The sequence below is a fragment of the Pseudochaenichthys georgianus genome, chromosome 7 (assembly GCF_902827115.2).
Source record: "Pseudochaenichthys georgianus chromosome 7, fPseGeo1.2, whole genome shotgun sequence".
Lineage (NCBI taxonomy): Eukaryota > Metazoa > Chordata > Actinopteri > Perciformes > Channichthyidae > Pseudochaenichthys > Pseudochaenichthys georgianus.
The window spans coordinates 6,833,789-6,859,948 of NC_047509.1; the positions used below are offsets into that span (position 1 = coordinate 6,833,789).

At 41.4% G+C, this 26,160-nt stretch overlaps 1 protein-coding gene across 1 annotated transcript; it reads right to left on the bottom strand.

Annotated features, from left to right (window-relative positions):
* Positions 1 to 3,202: 3,202 nt before the first annotated feature.
* On the bottom strand, positions 3,203 to 25,962 carry marchf9 (membrane-associated ring finger (C3HC4) 9). Its single transcript, XM_034087316.2, has 4 exons — positions 24,354 to 25,962; positions 10,086 to 10,241; positions 6,664 to 6,856; positions 3,203 to 4,401 (listed from the first exon to the last, which is right to left on the bottom strand). The coding sequence occupies exons 1-4, from the start codon at positions 24,684 to 24,686 to the stop codon at positions 4,070 to 4,072; spliced, it is 1,014 nt and encodes a 337-aa protein (XP_033943207.1). The 5' UTR covers positions 24,687 to 25,962; the 3' UTR covers positions 3,203 to 4,069.
* Between the last annotated feature and the right edge of the window lie 198 nt (positions 25,963 to 26,160).

Here is a 26,160-nt window from a genome sequence, read left to right on the forward strand (position 1 = left end):
ATACAAACACTGCATTTGCACTTTTTCACAAAACGAAAACCACACCATTGGGAAAGCTTAATGTTTTGTTTAATAAAAAAAAACAGGAAAATGCTTGAAAAACACAGAGTTGAGACTCAGGGTGCAAGGTGAGAGTTTCAGTGCAGGTATTCAGGCTCCATTGAATCCCCCTCTGGTTCTTGTGGTGAAAGAGGGAGAAACAGACAGGAGAACGGGTTATACACACCTATATAGCACACCTATTGGATGGGAAATTGCCTTGGGGAGATAAGGTGTGGTATCTGTTCCCAACTGAAGTTATGGAACTTTATTATTTGTGAGTTTAACAAAGTATGACAAATGGCATCAGTAACAGATGTGATATGAATTTCTATAAAGTTGTCTCACATTCTTGGTCATATTTTATATACAGTATGTAATGAGTATAACATGTCCAGTAAGTATAAAGTGTTTCCTAATACTGTGTATTCAACCACTATGGAATATGTATGTGGGCAGACAAGATTCAGACACAGTTGTTCTGTGTGTGAAGTAACCTCAAGTCACTCCGCAGGCACATTTTGATGCAGACCAGTTTGTCAAGACAAAAAAGGGCAAGACTAGGCTGAGAGCAGAGGCTATACCCACCATCTCCGTGCATCGCCCTGTGGTCAAAAAGAGAAGGGCCCCTGCACCACGATTCACCCCGGGACCTGTATCTACAAAGCCCATAGCTCATGATCACAGCTATAGTGTGAAAGGTGACACAGGTATAATAAGTATGAACTCTTAGTAACAAAAGTAATATTTGTTATTTTTAAGTGGATTAATATTTAAAATGTTCGAAAATGTACAGTGCCATGTCTTCTACTTACATTAGTCTCAAAGATTGAGGGAAGAAGGGATAAGGAGACTGAGAGAAATGAAAGTGAGGGTGAAGAAAGAGAGGACATGGCTCGTGAGGAGAGACAGGGAGGGCGGACACCACCCACTCAGCCAGCAGCCAGTCAGCATACGAGGGAACCAGCAGCCAGTCAGCATACAAGGGAACCAGCAGCCAGTCAGCATACGAGGGAACCAGCAGCCAGTCAGCATACGAGGGAACCAGCAGCCAGTCAGCATATAAGGGAACCAGCAGCCAGTCAGCATACAAGGGAACCAGCAGCCAGTCAAACAGATCTATTACAACAATTAAAGAGAAAAATAAAGAGCCAAGAAGGAATCACCAAAAAAGTAAAGGCTGCACTAAGAAAAATCAGGAAGGAAAATGCAGCTCTCAAGAAAACAATGAAAATTAGGGACAAGAAATATAAGAAAACGTTTTCAAAAGACCAACTTAAGGCATTAGGCAGACTCACCACAAAGGGGATGAAATGGAGCAATGAGACAATTAAGAAGGCTTTAAAAATTCGCTTTGCGAGCGGACCAAAGGGTTACAAAACTCTGCAGGAATTGAAGATTCCCCTTCCAGGAATAAGGACACTGCAAAGAAGGATGCAATGTGTTAAGTTTGAGCCTGGTGTGTTGACAGAGGTCTTTGATTTCCTAAAATTGAAGGCAAATTGATTGACAGACCTTGAAAGGGAGTGTGTGTTGACCTTGGATGAAATGGCAATCACACCAAGTGTGGAGTTAGACATGATTACAGGCAAACTGTACGGTGATGTGACTTTACCAGGTCACACAGGGGTGGCAACACATGCTTGTGTGTTTATGTTGGTTGGAAACACAACATGGTGGAAGCAAGTAGTGGCATATCATTACACTGGCAATTCTACCAATGGAGCAGAGTACAGGCCAATCATTATTGATATAATACAGAGGGCAGCATCCATAGGGCTGTCACCACCGACATGGGTAGCCCTAACCGAGCCATGTGGAAATCCTTTGGGGTGGACCAAAATAAAACATCGGTGCCACATCCAGCAAAACCAGACAGGCAGCTCTATTTCATGCCCGATGTCCCACATCTGGTAAAAAATGTAGTGCCCTTGTCCGTGGGCAGGTCTTCATAATTCCTGAGGATGTTGTTAATTAATTAAGTTGTTAATCTATTATATGGCTCTGGGCCAGTCTGATTCTGGATCAGCCGGAAACTAGACTCACTTATTTCAAAATAAAAGACTGTAAAACACCCTCTAGCAGCAGAAATGAGTGTGTTTTTAAATATCCTACAGGAACAGGATATGTATTGTGAAGAAGAAGCTGACCAGAGCAGCAGCAGCCACTGGGTGGAGACAAATACTGACTGAACTATTCTTTGACACATTTCATTTACACACAAGGTTTTATTTGTGTGTACATGGGAAGAGGTGTTTTTCTACTTTACGTTATTCAGTGTATTTATATATATTTTTATCATATTTTGACTTTGGGATGTATGTATTACTTCCTCTTATGTTATTAAAGTAATTTAATAGTTATTTTGTGTAAAGCCTACTATAAAAGCTGAAAATATGAGTTGAGATTTTTGTTTTCAGGCTTCATTGATTATCCTTGGGAGCCCAGTCATACGAAATGTATCAGTTTTAATGTTGGTGTCTGGATTAAACCAGATTTGTTTTTTACTTTACTTGAATTGATCGATTGAATCTGAGCAGCTTGAATACAGTTTTTTATATATTTGACGCTTAAAACAACATCAAATCAGTTTTACTTGGGCTGCAACTAATTATGATTTTTCATTTCTGGTTAATAGACCAACTACTTTCCCTCCAAAGGGAGTTTCTCTCCCGCACCCCCCGTCCTGCCTGACATGCCTCCTTTGTTTACTGCTGTAACATGACATCACTAACACTTGCGCTTCTATTAGCTAGCGCTCCAACACATTGTACGTGATAGGCTAAGGGTCGGGACATCTCTATGTTGTTGACTAATCACAACAGAGCCGGCCAGCTAACCAATCAGAGCAGACTGGGCTCTGGTTTCAGACAGAGGGTGAAAATAGGTGCTGCAGCACAGGCAGTATGCGAAAAATAGCTTTTTGAACATTAAAACATGTAAAGATGTGAGAGGCACACAATTCGATTACGAAACCTGAACATTATCAAAACAGGGCCCTTTTAAACAAGGTAATAAATAAAAATCCTTTTTGCAGTTGATGACGCTGAAACACATCACTTTACAGCAGACAACGACACCCTGCAGGCCACGCATGCTTTAAGATTCAGGAAAAGAAGAGACAGAGTGAGAATGAGTAGTAAGAGATCGTCTGATCCCCATTTTTAATCCAATAGTTTACTTATTATCAAATCTGAATCAGCACACAGCAGCAACAATCTGTATTTTAGCTGAAATAGCTGTAACACACTGCCATTTGTCATGTTGACAAAAAGTGGGTGCAATGAAATCAGATGTTTCTAAAGTGTTTATTTTTGGCAAGCACCATTCGAAATAGAGCAACTTTGTCATGTGCTTATGTTATGTGATGAAGAATAAATTATATACCCATGCAAAATTCCCTGTGAAATGTACATACGTATCTTTATTGCAGAAAGGTTAAGTGTCATGGAAATTCTTTTTTATCTTTTTCTATTTTTACTTGTTATGACTTATTGTTCTGTTGTCGCCCCTGTGTTTCTCCCTCGTGTTGTTTGTTTCAGTTTTCGGTCTTTTTTTTAACCAGCATTGGTTATCTTGTAGAAATGTTAAAGATCATTACACATAGTCGTCTGAAAATGCATGTATGGAGTTACATGTTTTCCTCTAAAATCATACATCCGTACAAAATCAAAATGAGTAAAAAACAAGCAAAGAGAAGATACAAATCAAACCAAGAGGTTAAAATCAAAGAAACATGTCTTTGTGCATCCTGATATTGAATTGGAAAAAACGTCTCGTCATCTTGGATTAGGTTATAAAGCCTGTTACACTTTTTTCCTGCACACATTTCATTTTCATGTCTTTTTAATGCATCCATCAGTTCTTTAATTATTGAAAAGGAGAATCTGGCCTCTTACAAAACACGAGGAGAAATCCTCAAGTGTCTGTCGATGAGGCGTCACTCACATGAGTCTGTAGTTCTTTAATAATAGGTCCACGAGGCTCATTTACATCAGGTGTATCCCACCACGCATGCCCCTGGTGCATCTCATACGGTGGTGACCCTCATCACCACCTCCCTGCTGGCGACGGCGCTGATCCGCGGGTCGTGAGGCCGCAGTTGGCTGAGGATGTGCAAGATGGTGTATCCACAGTGGTGGTTCAGAATAGTTCTTAACCTCCTGCTCTGTCGCCCCGCGCTGCTGCTGGCCAGACCGTGAGGGTTTCCGCGGGATCCAGGCGCCCCCGTCTTTCTGTTCGAGCTCAGCGGGTCGCCCAGGTCCTTTGATTTCTCATAGTTCAGTACTTTCCACTGCTGATTGACAGCCTGCCACCGTTTGAAGATCCGATACACTGACGATCCCTCGTGGATAATGAGGCCTGGGCGGGGAGAAGAAGGAGAAGGGTGAAGAAAGTGCATCAAGGAATCCCCTCTGCTTAACATCAACTGTCAGCTGTAACTGCCCAAATGTTTTTTGTCATGGACTACGTGTGTCTATCCGATTAGCTTTATAAAACCCTTTTTGAGGTCCATTTTAGAGTTGAGGGGGGGGGGGAAACCTAGTTCCACATGTGTCAAGCGGGTACATCTAAAGAGATGATGCTGGATGTGATAAAACTTAAAACTGATTGGACATGAAACAGTAGGAAAACCTTGTGTCTCCACAACTAGTCTAGCAGCTTCCACTAAACTCCATACATTCACAGCATCACTGAAATAAACGCACCGGGGAGCGATCTCTTACAGTAAAAGTAAACCATTACAGAATATGAATACAAGTCTAATCTAGATTTACAAAGGGGCCCTTTTATGCTTTGTGGCATTTTCCATTTCATGGGATGTGTTATATAAGTATTGGTGCATGTAAATAGTGTGCAACATCACTACATAACACTGGCGCTTCTATTGGCTAGCGTAGCGCTCCAACACATTGTACGTGAGATGGCGAGATATCTCTAAGCGGTTGACCAATCACAACAGAGCCAGCCAGCTAACCAATCAGGGCAGACTGGGCTCTGGTTTCAGACAGAGGGTGAAACATACAGGCAGTATGAGGAAAATAAAGAGCTTTTTCAACATCAATGCATGGAGACATGTATCAGTAGAGACACACAATACAAATATAAACTTGAAAATGAGCAGAATATGTCCTCTTTAATATATCCAAATCTACATCTTTTAGGAAAAGAATAAGAAAACGGTGTTACTACTGGACTCTATGGGTACTACCTCTCAACCATACTATGTCAGCATTCATCAACTGAGATATCTATAACCGTAGCCGCCGCCCTGGGGCGGGCCTACCTGATTGCGCGAGCAAGCCCACCGTATATAAGGCGGCCTCGCCTCCTGACTGTCATCCTACACTTCTCTTCAGCGAGCGGCAAAGGACAGACAGGGCCCCGAGTAGAGGGCTCAGCCTGTGCTTATATACTAGGGTTACAATACGTAACCCACCGTTATATCTCACACAGGCTCCGCCCTCTACTGGACTCTATGGATACAGTGGGTGGAGCCCTGATGCCTAAACGCCCTGTCGTCCAACAACATCGAGTCACCACACTGCCCCTGACTGGCTTTTGGCTAACAGCCACTGCACCGCAACCTCCTCTCCTCCGGTTGTGACCGGGGAGAAGTGGGGGCCGCAGTTTACCTGGCTGGTGGGCACACTCAGACATGCTTACCTCGTGAATAGTGTGCCTGGAAAACAGTGAGGAGGGCCCTGCACGGGGCTCACTGTGCACCATGCTTCCCGGGTCCCTAAGGAGCACGGGAACACATAAGTGCACTATGTCCAGGTGGGGGGGGGTCAGATACCTGCTGACCCACAGCCCCTCCCCCCCTCACCAGTCCTGTGTTGCCGCAGGAAGCACAGATGATGAGAAGGAGCCAGACATGTCTTAGCGCTCAGTTGTTCCCTTGCTCGCTGAAGAGAGAAGGATGACAGTCAGGAGGCGAGGCCGCCTTATATACGGTGGGCTTGCACGCGCATTCAGGTAGGCCCACCCCAGGGCGGCGGCTACGGTTATAGATATCTCAGTTGATGAATGCTCACATAGTATGATTGAGAGGTAGTAACCATAGAGTCCAGTAGAGGGCGGAGCCTGTGTGAGATATAACTAAGGTACTTCTTGTCTCATACACCAGCCTTAAAAAGCTCAGCATCATACTGTAGGTGGGAACTTTCCATGTTGCCTGTGTGATGAGAACTGGCAATAATCACAGATATCTGATGCCATCTGTTCTGCTCAAAATCACACAAAAACAGTCGACCAGGTTGCTGCAATAAGTCTCTGCGACATCTTCAAAATGCGCTTTGTTCCTGTAGTTGTCGTCCTCCTATCTTTGCACCATCTGTTCATCTTAGTTTTGCCTGTGTGTGTTATTTAGTATGACCTTAACAGCTAACAGAATGTGAACTGAATACATGCTTTATAGTTTGTCCTTGCATAATTCAACCTATGTTTATTAATATATTTTTGTGTTGTTGCAGAGCTCCTCGTTGCATAATGCATCACGTCGTACTCTGTAACCTTCTACCACGCCCCTTTTTTATGTATTATTCTTATACAGTTTTTCAATAAACACTGCTGCTATTTCTAAAAGTGCATCGTTATTTTATGTTTGCACATGTCCTTTACCTATGCAGACGATATCCATGAAGCCGTACATGCCGTAGCAGATTTGGAAGAGCAGGTCCTGGCGCTGCCACTTGGCCGAGGGGCTGAGGGAGGACCAGATGAGCCAGGAGATGCTGGCGATGAGGAACAGGGAGCCCAGGATGATGGCCGCTATCTGCACCTTCTCTATCACCGTCAGAGAGATGGCCTGCCACTGGAGGGGAGACAACACATCATTAAAGGTCCTCTATTATACTGTTTTTCATCAATATATTACAGGTCTCATATATATACAAAACATGTCTCTGAAGTGTTTGGCTCCAAACACCAAACAGATCATTGCAGCATTACCCATAACCCCCTCTGTTTCAGCCCTGTTTCCAAAGTGCTGATTCTCTGTCTGTTACTTTAGATGAAAATAAGGAGCCCCTCCCCACGCCCCTCTGAGAGAGATCTGGTTACAAAGAACTCAATGGTGCTCTTGTACCTCATTCACACCAACGCAACTCCGGTTCAAGCTCCGTGCTAGAGCTTTTCAGGTTCAGAACCGGTTCTTCGGTTTAGCTCCGGCTCTTTTCACACCGCCCAGAGTCCGACTGGTGCTGCGTCAATGCGTCATCGTTTGCGTCATGACGTAACCGGTTGCGTGCCTGCTTCATAAAGACAAACCGCGGGAAACCCCTCACAGCTGACACCGACAACAACAACAATGGCCGATTGTGCTCCAGCTTCCTCTGCACCTCTTCGGAAGACCAGATTCCCAGTAAGTAGCTGGTCTCTTCAGTGGACCACTGCTGCTTGTTAAGTTTCTCCATCGTTGTGTACAAACTGGATAAAACGCTGGCTTTTTGTTGTTGTTCAGGAGTTGATCCCGCCCCTGCCCCCGCCTCGACGTAAGCGTGACGTATGTGGTGCTTTTGCTCTAGCCGGACAATTTTTTGGTGCTTCAAAACGAACCGGATTCCGGAGCTAAGAGGCTGCTCCGCTGCGGTGTGAACAGGAAAACCCGGTGCTTTTCAAGCTCCAGCTCCGAACCGGCCCCGAGACACCGTTGGTGTGAATGAGGTATCTGAGGAGATTCAGGTGATAAGGGGGGGGGGCGTTACCTTGGTTGCTGATTGGCTGATGGTTACACAAGCCAAAACATCGTTATGACATCATAAAGTGGCCAAAATCTGATCAGCTCATTTTCAGACAGGTTTTTATAGAAATGGATCAGGACAAAAAGAGAGAGAATATTTGTTCCTGAAACTTTTAGAATCTCTTTCCACAGAGGGGACACATGTTGATGTAGAAGAGACATGAAGAAGTGGATTTTGCATAATAGGTGACCTTTAATATATTTTGAAAAAAGTAATCTTTACCAATACGACAATGTAAATGTGGATCAAGTTTTTTTGTGGTTTCTATGAATTCATTTCTTGTTTTTTTTTAGCATCTTTTGAATTGTCCTCACCCCACAGGCGTGATCTCTTTTTACTGCTCAAACATAGGCATACATCTGATGTATAACTCATATCAAAGTATAAGGCTTTCAGGACCACACGATATATTACAAAGGTGGATGTTAGAATGCTAATCCCTCATAATATAATTTAGGTTATTATTTATTGTTTAGGGTTGTAAAGTATTTTGTTTTACTTAGGGAGTGTTGCGATTTAAGGGCATTGTAAAAAGAAATGAAATATTGATATTATGTAAGGAAAAGGAAGTAATATTTTCCATTTATTTCTGTTCTTGCTTTGTCTCGTATTCTGAGTATATTTCATTTGCTAAAACAGAGACAAAACACACTATAAACAGAGGTAAAGATTAACTGCACACCTTACGTAGTAAAGAAGGTAAGCTATATTGTTTGATTTGCATTCATATTTATTTTTTAGCACTACATTGTAAATGTTGCTGTGATTTAAATTGCTTCCGCATAATTAATTGCTGAGAAACTCAGTACCACAGATTAGTCAAACACAGACACCCACACCCACACCCACACCCACACCCACACCCACACCCACACCCACACACACACACACACACACACACACACACACACACACACACACACACACACACACACACACACACACACACACACACACACACACACACACACACACACACACACACACACACACACACACACACACACACACACACACACACACACACACACACACACACACACACACACACACACATGGCAACTTCTCAATAGCTTTGGGAGCATTGGCTGCCTCTGAAAAGCAGTGCAGAAGGACGGTGATGCAGAGCGAAAATGTGTCAGCACAATATGGCAAACCGTCCTCACACCGCAGCGCCGGCCCCAGATTTGTTCTAGCACAGAGTGTTGGGTCTGATGCCGCAGCGTTTGTATGTTGTATGTGTTGTAAGGAAATGTGGTATTTTCTTAAATCCCATACGATAAAGATCTCCCCGAATGAGTCATGCATAAATGCATTTAAAGTCACACCTCTCACAGAATGACAATTTGTGTTCATTTCACAAATAGCTTTACATATTCACGTCGCGTCTCCATCTTGTTATCCGATCGGCTGAATCATGGATTTTAAAGAGAGTTGTGTTTTGTAAAGAAAACGGAGGAGAAGACCTTTCTTACACCTTGTGAATTAAATCCAAAGTGCAGCGAGAGTCAGATTCACCTGAACGAGCGCCTACGCGTCTTTTGAGCACAGATATTTTGTTACATGGATTTAAATGTTACTAACAGTAGTATTATGCATACATCAAAGTACACTTCAAGTACCAAAAGTAAAATGACTCATTATGCAGCACATTCTATTTCAGAATAATATATATATAAAATATAATTGGATTGCAATTGTTTTTGCATTAATGTGTTCATCTCTTTATTGTTGCAGCAGGTAAGAGTGGAGCTCATTTTAATTGCTTTATATACTGCTGGGTGGATTGGGAATTGTCCTCGGAGGATCAATTAAGTTTGATCTTATCCATAATAAAACATCCCAATTTAATATTTCATTATGTTTTGTATTATTAATCTGGATCTGCAGATTAAGTGTATAGTTGTCAAATTATTGTAGTCGAATTAAAAGTGCAATATTTCCCTCTGAATTGTCGTGAAGTAGCATAACACTTTTATAATAATATATTTTTAGTTTTTTGGTTTTCTCGATCACTGAAAACGTGATGAACACAATCTTATCAAAAATAATCGTTATATTAAAAATGAAATAAAAATTAATTAATAACTAAAGAATAAAAGAAAATTCAACAATTTCAAAAAAGTAAAAGAAAATCTCAAAATTGTACATAAGTAAATGTTCTTTGTAACTTTTAAACAGCTGCTTTGCTTTAATAATTCAATTTAAGTGTGAAGCTTCGTTTTCCCCCCAAATTGTAGTTTTCTTTGGGTTTGGTGATTATTTGGAGTGTGTTTTGGCTGCAGAAGTGCTTCCTGTTACCTGCAGAGGGTTCTTGGTGCTGATGGCGAGGACCTGGTACTTGAAGTAGCAGAGCTCACAGCTCCAGGACCCTCGCTCGCTGATCCAGCGGATGAGGCAGGGCTGGTGGGTGTTGCGGACGGATCCGTCACAGCGGCACGGGCTCAGCAGCTCCCCCTGAGGACACAAACGCACCATCAGTTACTATTTATGTTCAATTCAATTCAAATATACTTATATAGCACAATATCAAAAAGGCAAGGCAAGTTTATATAGCCCCTTTCAGCACATGGAAATTCAAAGTGCTTTACGAAATAAAATAAAACACATTTAAGAAGAAATACAGCAGAAACACATAATAAAATGGCTTTTAAAAACAGGCATTAAAAAGCAAAGATAATACAATAAACACAACAGAATACATGAATACAAGCCATACTGCAGTGTGGATATGAACAGCTCAATCAAAAGCAGCGGCAAAAGGCTTCAAAAAACACACAACTTTTAAAGAAAGATGGACGCCATTGGTGGAGGTAATAGGAGGAAGCTGGGATTAATAATGGAAGGATTATTAAGGCTGCATTAAAAAAAGGAACTGGACTGTGTGACACCCCAAAATAATATAATATGGCTTTTTATTATTTCATTAATAAATCCTTTAAATGAGGAGGGTTCTGGTACATGGATACTTTTCCTAAGTATATTGTACTGTATTATTCTAATGTGTAGGATGACCTTATATATAACCCATCTTTTATTTTATTTTTGTTATACCTGTGTTATTTACATTCTCAAAGTTATTATTGATTTGATTTCTATATGTTTTGTTTTTCATATTCTCATGTTGAATGTCTGGATTTGAGACCTTCTACATGTTGTGACCCCTTGTTAAAGAAACGTTTCATCTAAATTAGAATACTACATTACATTACACGTCACTTGTTAGACGCTTTTATCCAAAGCGACTTACTGTGGACGATCCCCACAGGAGCACTTTGGGGTGAAGTGTCCAGGGACACAACGACATGCTGACTGCAGTGGGGCTTGAACTTGCTATCCTCTGATTCAAAGATCAGCGCACTAACCCACTGCACCACACGCCTCATACTAATGGATGTAAAGGGGAATGTGAGAAAATAACAAAATAAAGAACACACACATTTGTCTCAGAGGGCTTCACAAATCCACAAACATGAATGAGAATATAGTAAAATGACAAGATACATGTGAAACTACCAATGAATGGGTACAAAACACAATGACACAAATACAATTGTAACCAGTGTCTTCTGATGTTATTTACAGATATAGTACAATTATATATGGATGTTAAAGTACAATCAGGACCTGCAGTTTGACTAAAGGGGATGAATACAAATTATTTTTCATGAGAAGAGGCCTGAACCTTGTTTTTTTAAATCACCATTAATGATTTTATATATCCTCTGGACTCTGCCCTTGAATAGAGAATGATTTACATTTAAAATGAGACTTTAATTTGATCTAAAATACACTCAGTTACACCAGGATGGTATACATGAAAAATGTAAGTCTGGGCTTTTTTTAAACGTGATTTTTTCCAGTGAGTCAAATAGAGAGAGATACTACTGCATGTCTCTATGTCTTCATGTCCAGAAGCCTGTTGAAAACAGCTAGCCATGCTGTGTTCAACAGTTACAAAATGTGCCAACCAGCTTGTGTAACCATTAGCCAATCACCAACCAAGGTAACCCTGTGTCAACACAGACCTGTCAGCCCGCACTCTGCTGTTCCTCAGCGCAGCCCCCCCCCCTCCCGCTGAAATTATGAATGAAGCGTATAGTAATCATAGATAACACGGCAGGGTCCGTTACAGTTTGTTTTCATCTGATTCCAAATAAACAAAGTCTTGGTTTTTAGAATATTAAACTTGTTTTGCCAAAGTCAGATGATAAATACAACTTTGAAGCTTGTAACGGCATAATTACAAGCGGTAACTTAAATTCACAGCAGGCGTAACAACAGCCGGTCTTTCTTGTGAGTGTTGCCCCGGGAAACAAACACAATACACACAAACGCATCAAAGATTATTTTGCGGTAATTGGCTGCCGAACGAAATCATGTACAGCTCGCGACGGTAGTGGACGGTATCAGTACTACAAGTTAAAAAAGAAATATATTATTATTTTATTTTTATTAATTACGTTGTTTATAAATTAATCAGAGGGCCCCCGGGCCGCCATTTGCCCATCCCTGATCTAAAGTAACAGACAGAGAATCATCACTTTTGAAACAGGGCTGAAACAGAGGGGATTATGGGTAATGCTGCAATGATCTGTTTGGTGTTTGGAGCAGATATGATTACAAAGAAAGATCCACATGTGTTTTTCCAAACAGGAAACAGCCATATTGTTTCCTCTGCTTAGTCAGAAATGCTGCTTTATGACCAGTGGCGCACATCAAAACACCATTCAAATCTCTTTTAACTGAATAAATCTTACAATAAATGGTTAAAAATATGAATACTAGGTCAGAAAATAAATGTTGGACCAAAAACAGCCATACCACTTTCCATAATTAAGAATAACAACACCCTCCTACTCTTCTGACCACCCCTTCCCTTTCTACTCATGTTGGTTTGGTCTCTTTGAAATGAGTGTCTCTCCAGCATCGCAGCAGCGTGTGAGGCCTGTTGGCACCTTCGCCACATTAAGGATGACCACGTTCAGTCTGTCATCACCGCTCAGCGTCAAACATCCATTTTGTCAGAAGAATTTGACAGCCTCAGACGTCAGCAAAGTCCTCATTTCACTAAACCCCCCACAACAATACCTGAATGAAAGCTTCTAAAACACCAGTATTGGGGAAGAATATGAGTGTGTATCGTTGGTGAATCTGCTTTAAGGGCAGACAGGTGGAGGAGAGAAGAGCTGCTGAAGACGTGTCACACAAACTCTGAGTGAACTCACAGAAAAAAGGTACATCTCTCAGACATAAAACACACATCCAAGAAGAGTTCACTCCAGAAAGATCAGAAGCTTGTCTAACCTTTTGGAAACTAAAGTAAACAACACGGACCAAATATCTGTACGCTTCTATGCTCAGAGTTTCATGAGAATACCTCTCTTAGCGGCACTTTGAGTATGGCTTTCATTACACAATGTATGACATTATAACAACATAACCCTTGAAGTAAATTAGCCAAATTTAAATGTTGGGTTTACAATATGCAACTGACAACTCCTTCTAACTTCCCTTTGGATGTGAAACTGGTTAGCTTACAGTTTACACTGAATTTTTACGGCGCTACACCATTTGCTCTTTTGATTGGTTTCTCAGTAGAGATCGCACCTGTTAGCCAGAGGTCGCGTTAACCGAATATTTTCTGCCTATGACCGTTTTTTTTAACAATGATGGAAAAATATGAAAGCAGTCCGTCATTTTGACAGATTAGAACGAACTCAGAACAGTGCCAAAGCTTCCCCGCAGCGAGGCTCCGGTGTTATGCATGCCCGCCAAAAAGGAGATGATATCGTTTCCAAACCTAACTTTGAAAAATAATTGAATTGTCTGTGAGTTTTGGCTTTACGCTGTAGCGCGCTCCCGCGAGGTGCAGTGGGCATGCATAACACCGCGCTAACAGTTCACGAGCACCCCCCCCCCCCCGTCAGAGTTGTGTACAGACCGACAGGTAATAATGGATTGTGACGGAAATGTTACGACCCTGCCCGTCAAAATGTCGGGCAGCGAAAAACTCTAGCGCAACCTCTGCTGTTAGCCTGCCTTTTTTTATCATCTCAGCTTATACCAAATAAATTCTATATGTGACATTACATTCTTCTTAAAGGGGCCCTATTATGCTTTTGGGGGTTTTCCCTTTCCTGTAGTTTGTAATATAGGTTTTAGTGCATGTAAATGGTCTGCAAAGACTAAAATCCCTGTGTTCCATCCAGAGGGAGTTTCTCTCCCCCTGCCTGAAATGCCTCCATTGGACTCCTCTGTTTACTTCCGCGACATGGTGACATCACTACTGACACTCATGTTTCTATTGGCTAGCGCTTCAACACATTGTACACAATAGGCTAAGGGGTGGGACATCTCTAAGAGGTTGACCAATCACAACAGAGGATTCAAACATGTAAATATTCGACATAAGAGGCAAAAAATACAAATGTGAACCTGAATGTCTGGTTTTTTCTCTGGGACATATAATTTTTAAATATTAACAGAGTGAGATAAAATGTTAGTAAAAAAGTTTCTCCCAACTTAATTGACTTTGCTCAGAAAATCTGATTTATAATTGAGTTTCCTTTTGTTTTTACACTCTTTACAACATCAGGAGGATACGTCCCCTCCTGACCCAGAAAGCGACGCAGGTTCTGGTCCAGACTCTCGTCATCTCACGCCTAGACTACTGCAACTCCCTCCTGGCTGGTCTACCTGCATGTGCCATCCGACCTCTGCAGCTCATCCAGAATGCAGCGGCTCGTCTGGTCTTCAACCTTCCTAAATGTTCCCACACCACTCCGCTCCTCCGCTCCCTCCACTGGCTTCCGGTAACTGCTAGAATCCACTTCAAGACACTGGTACTAGCGTACCATGCTGCGAATGGATCTGGCCCTTCCTACATCCAGGACATGGTTAAACTGTACACCCCAGCACGTGCACTCCGCTCTGCATCAGACAAACAGCTCGCTGCACCCGCACTGCGAGGGGGACCCAAGTTCCCATCAGCAAAAACACGTGGGTTTGCTATCCTGGCTCCAAAATGGTGGAATGAGCTCCCCATTGAAATCAGGACAGCAGATAGCTTACACACCTTCCGGCGCAGACTGAAAACTCATCTCTTTCGACTCCACCTCGAGCGATAGAACTACTAACAGAGCACTTATATACTAATAAAGGACTGCTTCCCTAAAGCCAGTTGAGTAGCACTTGAAATGTTTTGGCTCTATGAAGCCTGATGTACTTATATGATTCTGTTTTCTTCAAGGTTGTGTCTTCCTGGTCGAATGTACTTATTGTAAGTCGCTTTGGATAAAAGCGTCAGCTAAATGTAATGTAGTGAGCATAAAATGGTTCAAATGAAGTTGAATAAAATAGCAGAATAAAATCTGATGATGTCTATTCACTCATTAGTCAGTACTCTTTAAAATCTTTCAATTATTATTTATACTAAATTGTCAGAGTATTAGCAGTTTAATACATTCAGATTGTATGCACCAGAGGACTGTGCTGGCACAAATAACAATGCTTTAAATATTTGTTTCTGTTTGTCTGCCCTCCGTCAGTCCCCCATCTGGCGCGCTTGACCTTCCCACTTATAATAAAAGACTTTGAGTTTCCCACTGCGTAACAAAGATTGAGTTGGCAGATGAGCCACATGCCACTCATAAACTTTTAAATAACTTGCCTGCTGACATTATAAAGATAACACCGAGAAGGTCAGATGTATATGAGAAACTAAATAAAAACCATTATGAAAGCAACATTTCTTAAATGTCAAAATGTGTTTGGATAGTGAGTTTGTGTGTGTGTGTGTGTGTGTGTGTGTGTGGTGTGTGTGTGTGTGTGTGTGTGTGTGTGTGTGTGTGTGTGTGTGTGTGTGTGTGTGTGTGTGTGTCTGTCTTTGTTGTGAGGAAACATTTACAGGCTTTTACAAAGATGTTAATGTCACCATCAACCATCTCCTCAAACAGAGAAGCTGCTTAAACAGAAATTGTGATAATTTTGTCTAAATGTAATGTCTAATTTTCTAGAGCTGCTCCATTAATGATGAATAAAAGACATCATATTTTGAAGCGATTTCTCTGCTCAACTCAGGGTTGAAACTCTGAGCGATTTCTGTTTGATGTTCACATATATCGATCTTCCTGTTCGGGAAACCAAACTGAGGGTGTGAACGGTGTTTTTGAAGTTTTAGATGCTCATAACGATTCAACATATAATCGATTCTTGTGAAAATGTTGTGTCTCCATAACAACCTGCAGGAAATCAAACCTTGTTTTGAGCTTCATGCTGTAAAAAGTGTGTTAAAAATGAGGTCAATGCAGAGAAAACTGCATAGTAAAGGCAGAAATGTTACCAGAATAACAGAAAGTAACTCTAATAATGAATACAATTAATAATGTTATTTAAAAAAAACAACAACTTAGCCTTTCAAATGAATAAATGCTGCAGGGCAAATAAAAAGCTTCGCAATTTACCCAACTAAATTAAATCAAATGTATCAAACCCCACAGAAATGAACTCATTAAAAAAGTAAAACAAACAAACATAAATATATATCATTTTTAATGTCATGGTGCTTTTCTATTTGCATGTTTTTCTATTTGAGAGTCAATCTTTATACCTAAGGGCAGTAAACCACAGAAAGGAAACACAGAATGAGACACAAAAGGTCACATCTGGCCTGGGGGGATGTAATGATGCTCAAATAAACATGTGGAGTTATAATGTGTTTGAACAAACAGTGAAATCGACTGTAAAGAAACGTCACACTGTTATGTTAACCTATATTTTAATTGATAGGTCTGGATTTCTTCTATATTGTGCCATTGCCTACACATCCTCCTCTTAAAAAAGAATAATCTAGATGCTTCAGTAATGAACAATTACAGGCCCATATCAAACCTCCCATTTCTAGGTAAGATCATTGAAAAAGTTGTTTTTCAACAGTTGAGTAATTTCTTGCATTTAAATAGCTGTTTCGATGTGTTCCAGTCAGGCTTTCGTCCAAACCACAGCACTGAGACTGCTCTTGTAAAGGTCTTCAATGACATCCACTTAAACACAGACAGTGGCAGAACTTCAGTGTTAGTATTATTAGATCTCAGTGCTGCGTTTGACACTGTTGACCACAGCATATTACTAGACCGACTGGAAAACTGGGTGGGACTTTCGGAAACAGTTCTAAATTGGTTTGAATCCTACTTAAAGGACAGAAACAACTTTGTTTCTATAGGTAAATGCACATCTGAGTTGACAAATATGACATGTGGGGTTCCTCAAGGCTCTATCTTGGGGCCTCTTCTCTTTAACATCTACATGCTACCACTGGCTCAGATAATGAAGAACAACAAAATAAGTTACCATAGCTATGCGGATGACACACACATTTACGTAACAATTTCACCAGGAAACTATGCTCCAATTCAAACACTGAGTAAGTGCATTGAACAAATCAATGACTGGATGTGTCAGAACTTTCTCCAATTAAACAAAGATAAAACTGAGGTAATGGTCTTTGGAGCCAAGGCAGAACGTATAAAAGTTAGCGCTGAGCTTCAGCCTGCAATGTTCAAACCAACAGATAAAGCCAGAAATCTAGGTGTAGTCATGGACTCTGACCTGAGTTTCAACAGTCACATTAAATCAGTTACTAAATCAGCCTACTATCACCTAAAGAATATATCTAGGATTAAAAGACTAATGTCACAGCAGGATTTGGAAAGACTTGTCCATGCTTTTATCTTCAGTAGACTCGACTACTGCAATGGTGTCTTCACAGGTCTCACTAAAAAATCTATTAGAAAGCTGCAGCTGATTCAGAACGCCGCTGCTCGAGTCCTCACTAACACTAAGAAAGTGGATCACATCACTCCAGTTCTGAAGTCTTTACACTGGCTTCCTGTGTGTCAAAGAATAGATTTCAAAATACTGCTGCTGGTTTATAAAGCACTGAATGGTTTAGGCCCAAAATACATTTCTGACCTCCTGCTAAATTATGAACCATCCAGATCTCTCAGGTCTTCAGGGACTGGTCAGCTTTCTGTCCCCAGAGTCAGAACTAAACATGGAGAAGCAGCGTTCAGTTATTATGCTCCAAATATCTGGAACAAACTCCCAGAAACCTGCAGGTCCGCTGCAACTCTGACTACTTTTAAATCCAGGCTGAAGACTTTTCTTTTTGTCGCTGCTTTTAATTGAACTATTCACATCTTAGACTGCACTGTAACTTTTATCCATGTACTTTTTCTTTTAATGTTTATTTTATTATCTTTTCTTTTTAAATGCCATGTCTTTCATTTTTTGTAAAGCACTTTGAATTGCCTTGTGTTGAAAGGTGCTATATAAATAAACTTGCCTTGCCTTGCCTTGTTGTCTTCGGATTTACTATCATCAATCATAACTTTTTTGTTTGTTTGTTTGCATTAAGGCTTTATGATATCCTTCACAGTAGATATTTGAACATATACAATTGCTGATCACCACAATTTTGGATGATTTAGTCAACTTTGTAACACCCATGGTGTTCCCATAAAGAAAAGGAATTAGTAACCATCCGGATCAGATAAAACACACAAAAACACCCACACACCCACACACACACACAACACACACACACACACACACACACACACACACACACACACACACACACACACACACACACACACACACACACACACACACACACACCACACACACCACACACACACACACACACACACACACACACACACACACACCACACACACGCACACACCACACACACACACACACCACACACGCACCACACACACACACACACACACACACACACACACACACACACACACACACACACACACAGAACAATTTGACCAATTTCCCGCTCTTATCTCCCACATGAATCACACCTGGCACACGCAATACATGTTTAGTGTCTATTCTTTGTTTATGTGCTGCAGTTTTTCATGTATACCAGTAGTCTGATAGAATATGTACAGTTTGAAAGGGTGTTAAATGAAATTTGGTGATGATTGATGGTTTTTGTGTTAATGTAATAGCAGTTAAAACAGGACCGGTCAAACTTGAGTAAGCAAGGGGGGGGAAACAAAGACAATAGGAGGGTTAACACGAGTCATAAGCCGCGTTCACACCGCAGGACTTTCCCTGGTACTTTAGTTCTTTAGTTCCGTTAGTACCAATAATGTCGCGTTCACACCGCAGGACTTTCCCTGGTACTTTAGTTCTTTAGTTCCGTTAGTACCAATAATGTCGCGTTCACACCGCCGGGACTACTCAGTGCCGGGAACTCTTTTGGAACTCTTTTGGTACTTTTTAGTCCCTGCTAGAGAGGTGGTACGAACCTGGTGACAAAAGAGTGCCAATTTCTATTCTATTTCTATTGGCTGGGCGAATTGCAAACCACGCCCCGTTAGACTCTGCATTTGTTTTGTTAGGCAGCCATTTTTTTCCTCGCTACAAAACCACATCCACACCTGAGCGAGTGGTTTTTTTGTACTTTAAAGCAGTTATGACCACACGTACTACAACACCGGAGCGGTGGAATGATGAGGAAGTGTCGGCGCTTCTGGCAATTTACTCCAAGGACGGGATGCAGCAGCTTCTACAGAAAGCAGTTCCCAACTCCAAATGTTTTGAGCGATGTTCGCTACTTGAGCTGGGAATCGTGCACAGTGCACACGGATGCCGGGTAAAAATAAAGAAACTCAGGCAGGACTATAACAAAATTAAAGACCACAATAATAAGAGTGGTAACGATTTTCTATTGTTATTATATATATATATATTGCCACTGTTTTTTAATACTGACACCTAACTTGCACTAAGGCGTGTCTGCTGCTATATATATTGCCACTGTTACATTGTTTTGAAACTACTTACACTTTATTTTACATTTCACACTGTTATTTAACTTCAATTTACATGCATACGACACACCTGGAACAGCATGATGCCGTTATTGTTATGTCTTGACTGTGCAATAAAACAAACAAACTGGCGAAGCTTTATTTATTGTGTCCCACCCCAAATTTGCAGAATAGAAGAATGTGAGAGCAGACAGGTGGTTGAATTTATCAGAAACACAAGTCTTACACACATAAACACAAGTAATTGATCATGTCATTTGTTTTAGATAAATAAGGGAAAAACACCAAACAAGGGTTGATGTCCTTTTCCAAAATCAGCCTGAGGGGGTAATATATAATAAATACATAAAGATAAAGTCCATTGTTATAATGGGGTATTTTATTTGTAAATTACCCTTATGAACTCCATCATGTCTGAGGTCGGAAAGTAAACAAACGCCTCATACAGCGGATGGGCTTTATACCCCCTCCCCCCCCCCCCCCGTGTAGTTCTTCTTCTCTCGTTTTTTTTGTTGTACTCGCCGTGAAGTGGTTTTGCGGCCTGCCAGTAAACCCAGAGAAGAAGAAGACGAAGTGACGTCAGCGTAATTGTGCATCAGGGAAAGTACTGCGGTGTGAATGCGATTGGCACTAGCCCCCTGGCGGATTTAGTGCCGTGGTACTTTAGTGGTACTTTAGTGCCGGCACTAAACTACCGCAAGTCCTGCGGTGTGAAAGCGGCTATAGAGAGGACTGATTTTGACATCTGGGCCTTGGAAAACAGAGAATATCCGAAATAAAATCCACAGTCGTAGTGATGTTAAAAAAGTAATTTCAGGAAAAACTGGAAGACATTCTGCTCTGTTTGTTTGTCGTCCTGTTGATAGCATTATTGAAATGTAGAAGAATAGAAGGTACATTTAGACAACTACTGTACATAAGTACCATTTTATATTTCTACAATTGCTCTTTAATATGGCCAATGTATGCAGTTATATTCTTACTACATTTGATTAAAAAAATGATATCTATTATATTCAAGTTATTAATATGAAACATATATCGACTGATAAATGATGATGATGATGTTATAGATCAAATTACCCAACAATATATAATAATAATTATTGTGAGTGTTTAAGATATCGGATCCATGACAGTGCATTTTAAGGCTGGTCATATGTACCTTTACTGTTTTTCTACACTGTGGAACAAATACTTTATCGCTAAATAAAATACACTGGGCTTTTTATATTCACACAATACATGTTCGCATATCGATTAATGATTGTCTTTTGTGGGATTTTAGACAATAAGAAAAACATAATTACAGTTTTTACGACAAGTAGGCAGTGTCCCAACAAACATAAAGATTGCTCACCACACACACACACACACACACACACACACACACACACACACACACACACACACACACACACACACACACACACACACACACACACACACACACACACACACACACACACACACACACACACACACACACACACACACACACACACACACACACACACCATGTATACATCACTTCAGGGGACATTACATTGACTTACATGCATTTCCTGGAGACTTATCCTAACCTTAACCATAACCAACACATGCCTAACCCTTACCCTTAACTTTACCCTAATCCTAACCATAACCAAGTCTTCACCCTAAAATTAATGATTCCCCTCATGGACCTCCAATTTGTCCCCATAAGGGAGGCCAGTCCCCACACGTGACTATGTAAACAGATTTAGGTCCCCACAAGAATAGTAATGCTAGACCACACACACACACACACACACACACACACACACACACACACACACACACACACACACACACACACACACACACACACACACACACACACACACACACACACACACACACACACACACACACACACACACACACACACACACACACACACACACACACACACACACACACACACACACACAAACAAACACCCTTCCTGCTCGGATGATTTGACGTGGGTTTGTCCCTCAAGGCCACCTCACAGAGCATGAAGGTGTTAATTTGGTGTGTCACTATGACTAACAGAATAGTCTTTCTACTCAGCTGTAAACTTTAGACAATACAAGTCCTCTCTCTCGCTGCTTCTGAGACTCCCGAGCCACTGTACAACAACACACTCTGACGCCTCTGACAGACAGTTGATAAGGACTCGTACTCCATGCAGCACACAGAGAAGGCGATTATGTCGGCGGGTAATTGGCCCGCTGACAGAGACATGATCCCGGCCCCTGTTGTGACCTGCCTGAATAATGAACTAACAATAAAATGGCAAAAGTGAGCTCCCCCCACACACTGCACCCTGAGAGGCATTCTGAGTGCTGTGCAGGCGGAAAAGAAACAACACGCTGATATGAGAGTAGTCTCAGGGTTTTCCCTCTGTGCTTTGTTTGCCTGCTCTTTGTCTGTAGCTAAAAGAGGCAGCTCAGAGCCATGTTGCTCGATGAGTCACCTTGCTGGCGAGCCCAAACACACACCTCGTATTAAAGCAGGATCTACGGGTAAGACAGGAACCTGGATGATCCCGAGTCTGTGACAGAGCTCTGGAGTTGCTCTTTGTTCCGATCCCACTCTGTTTCTCCTTGTCAAGTCACTCATTCACTCATATTGTGAGTCCCTTGAGGAATTGTTATTTAAAACTGTTATTATTCTGCCAACTCAAATGTAAAATGTATGCAATGTTTTACATTTTGTGAGTTTGATAAGCTGGACAAGCATAATGTACACTGCCTTCAATTCTGTATATTTGCATATTGATATTGTGTATTCAGTATATATAATCTATAGATATGTTTCATTATTCATGTATATATTCATTGTGTATCCTTTATGCTGATATGTATATCTTTATTGTTTTTTATAAACATTATTTTATTTATTACATTTTTATTCGATTTGTATTTTCATTGTATTTTTATTTCATTACATTTTTATTTTTATTTACTTCTAATTCATGTGCAATGTCTAATCTACATGCTGTGACAAAAACATTTCCCAAATTAGGATTAATTAAGTATATATCTTATCTTATTATAACATCTAAAGCGCTTCCTGAACAAAGCAGATTTATACTCCGTCCCGTGGCTCTCCGGTTTACTACAATAGAAACTATAAGGCAGATGTCATAATTTAGCACATGGGCTGTCATAACAAGTATACCCTACGCCTATCTTCCAGAAGTGACTAAATGGTAATATCCATCTGTGCTCCTACAGGATTTACAGTGTTTCTAATTATCTCAGGCTTCAGGAGTTCCTGCTGGTCCAGGCGGCACAGGTTTCTGCACATCTGGTGAGATCCACATTTGGCCACGGACCAAAGAGATACTTATTGTTTTGTTTTCAGCTCCACAGGGGAACACAAAGCATGCTCTGAGAGAAAGGACTGAGAGAAACAATGGACAAAATACCACCCAAAAAAAGGGATGACAATGTGTCATTATTCGTCAACACCATCGTCACGGGATCAATAGTTGATCATCCTGTTCTGTGACACATGCAGACGGGGGACAGTTGATTTACATGTGACAAAATTATTGTGACTCATGCATATTCAGTCCCTCTCACTCTGTTTGTCATCCTGCAGACATAATTGGCTAACTTTCTTTGTTGCTATGCTGGCCGGATTTCAGATGTGTGGGGAACTGCTGCCTCTCTACTCCGCCGCTGATTAGCAATGAAAACAGTGTTATTTAGATAACCACATCATTGAGCAATCATCGGAGAAAAGAGAACATTTGCCTCTAAATCCAGGGTTTAGACTACAGACAGTGTCTGGGGCGGCGCACAATCCAACGTCGTGATTCTGGGCTTCTCAAATCAGACTGATTGGACTGTTTTCCATGAATACTATCGTGGCCTTATCCTAGATTGTTTTTGTTCTGTTCAAATTAGGTGTTTGAAGGTGGGTGGGAGAGAAAGAGAAAGAGGTTGTTTTTCTGCTATTTTCTTGATTTTGTGCAACGTACCATGTTATTTTTATTAGTAATCTCATTATAACTTGAGACTTTGGCAATACTGGCATGTTGCAATCAAGCCAATAAAGCAAATTGCATTGATTGGGAGGGAAATAGAGGATTGTTTTTCTGACATTTTCTTAATTTTATGCATTGTACCAGTTCCTTTGTAATCTCATTATTATTTGACACTCTGGCAATGCTGGCATTACATTACAATAAAGCAAATTGCATTGCTTGAAAAGGGAAATAGGATTTGTTGTTCTGCTATTTTCTTGTTTTATGCATTTATCTTTTCTTTATAATCCTTATATCTCATTATTACTTGACGCTTTGCCATTACTGCCCTTATTACATGCATGCCAATAAATCAAACTGAATTGATTGAGAAAGGGGAGGAGAGAGAGAGAGAGAGAGAGAGAGAGAGAGAGAGAGAGAGAGAGAGAGAGCGAGAGAGAGAGCGAGAGAGAGAGCGAGCGAGAGAGAGATGTAGGACATTGTAGTAGTAGACCCTTTGTGATAAAAAAACAAAAATCAAAATGGAAGCTTACACTACATTTCTGTTGAACAACAACTTCCTGAAAAATAAAAAAAATCAGCATGCATGGACGGTGACACCCCCCTTACAAAAGCACATTTAAAACAAACACCAGGAGGAGGCTGCAGCTGCATGTCTCCACCATATACACTGTGTATAGATATATATATATATATATATATATAAAGTACCTGCTCTAGGCCCTGGAAGCAGATCCGGCACTGGGGGCTCCGCATGCTGCTGTTGCTGCTGGTCAGAGACACTGCGTCCAGGCCCACTTGCAGCTTGGACTCCTTGTCCTCGAACGCCAGGCTCCGGGGCCGCGGGTCGGTGCCGTAGTATTCCTCCTCATCATCCCGGGAATGGCAGTCGAAAGGCGGCCAACCGCAGCCGCCCATCCCCAGACCTCGCATGGTGGAGGCGGGCCGTCTCTCTGTGTCTGAGCCGGACTGCCTCGAATCGGATCGCATAAACACCAGGACTTTCAGTTCATTAAAAAACATGCGGATCCGATACTTGAACATGTTTGGCTACATAAAGAAACAGCCAGACTGGAATAAAAAAAGCTCTTCCTCTGCCTCTATTGTTATTGTGATTATTGTTCATACACCCAATATGTTCATTGTTCTATTTTTTGTGTATACCACATGTAATTGGGAATCCAGAGAAATAAAAAATCGCCCCACTGATGGCATGTGTGTCTAAGCCAATGCGGATGAAAGATATTCCCTTTCAGCTGGCCGACACACTCTTTCCATATTCATTACTCAAACAACTCCGCTGTCTATATATGAATCTTCCACCGCACCCCAGGATAATAATACAAACAACACTACAACTTGCACAGGTTCTGGTTTCCACGGTGCTTTTCTCTTCAAAGACACCTATTTTTCTTGCAGCAAAAAATAGCCTACATGTTTTGCTACCCAAAGCAGAAGACTGCGAGAGGGTGGACGAGAGGAAGAGAGAGCAACACAGAGGCAGGAAATAGAAGATGGGATGTAAAATACAACGACCTGCCATCCACACAGTCACATCTGGGGCTCTCGCCAAGAAACATAATCCAACAAAAAGGAAATGAAAGATGAAATGGAAGTAGATGACAACTAGATATTTCTTTGATTGTCCCTTCACTGTAGCATCCCAAGCGTCAGATCATGGTCCATTTTTCAACCCCCCCTCCTCTCTTTCTCTCTAAATCATCTCCTTTTTGTAAAGCCTCTGGTTGATCCACGGAGCCATTCACCCCGACAATCCTCGTCGATAATAAAAACACAATCCTTCTCATGTTTTCAGAAAAAGCCTCGCTGGAAAAACGGCAGTATCAAAAAATGCCCCATGTTTCCCATCCTCGCCTCCTCGATATCCATCAGTATTTCATTGCGAGCCCCAGAAAAAAAATACGGTCAAAGAGAAAGGCAGACTTAATTTTTAAAAGAGGCACCCTGCGATTTTTCTAATTAGACAAAAACTGGAGACGTCTTCGCATCCGAGAGCAATTACACAGCAGTAATGGCATTGATTATTGGATCACATAGATGGAGGTGATGATACTGCTGGCGCTGATTTTCCTCCTCGAAATGGTCGGCTTGGAGATTGAACCAACGCAGCAGCTACTTCCGGAACAGGGAGAACAAGAAGAAGAAAAAAACCTGTGATCCTGTAAACGAGGAGGTATTCTTTACAACTGCTCACACATCCACCTCCAGTCGGTGATGTGTGCCTCCCGGTGCAGGAGCTCCGGCTGCTTTACTGTTGACCAGCCGCTGTCCGAGGTGCTCATACCCGCTGTGACGCGCTCTCTGCAGCCACATGCACCGGAGCCCGCGAAGTACGAACCGGACCTGAGTGTGTGTGTGTGTGTGTGTGTGTGTGTGTGTGTGTGTGTGTGTGTGTGTGTGTGTGTGTGTGTGTGTGTGTGTGTGTGTGTGTGTGTGTGTGTGTGTGTGTGTGTGTGTGTGTGTGTGTGTGTGTGTGTGTGTGTGTGTGTGTGTGTGT

Excerpts from the sequence above, each read along its gene's own strand:
- marchf9 (XM_034087316.2), bottom strand. The coding sequence starts at position 24,686 with ATGTTCAAGTATCGGATCCGCATGTTTTTTAATGAACTGAAAGTCCTG. Across the intron at positions 6,857-10,085 it reads GCACCAAGAACCCTCTGCAG|TGGCAGGCCATCTCTCTGAC; the intron begins GTAACAGGAAGC and ends TCTCCCCTCCAG. Across the intron at positions 4,402-6,663 it reads CATGGATATCGTCTGCATAG|GCCTCATTATCCACGAGGGA; the intron begins GTAAAGGACATG and ends CTCCCCGCCCAG.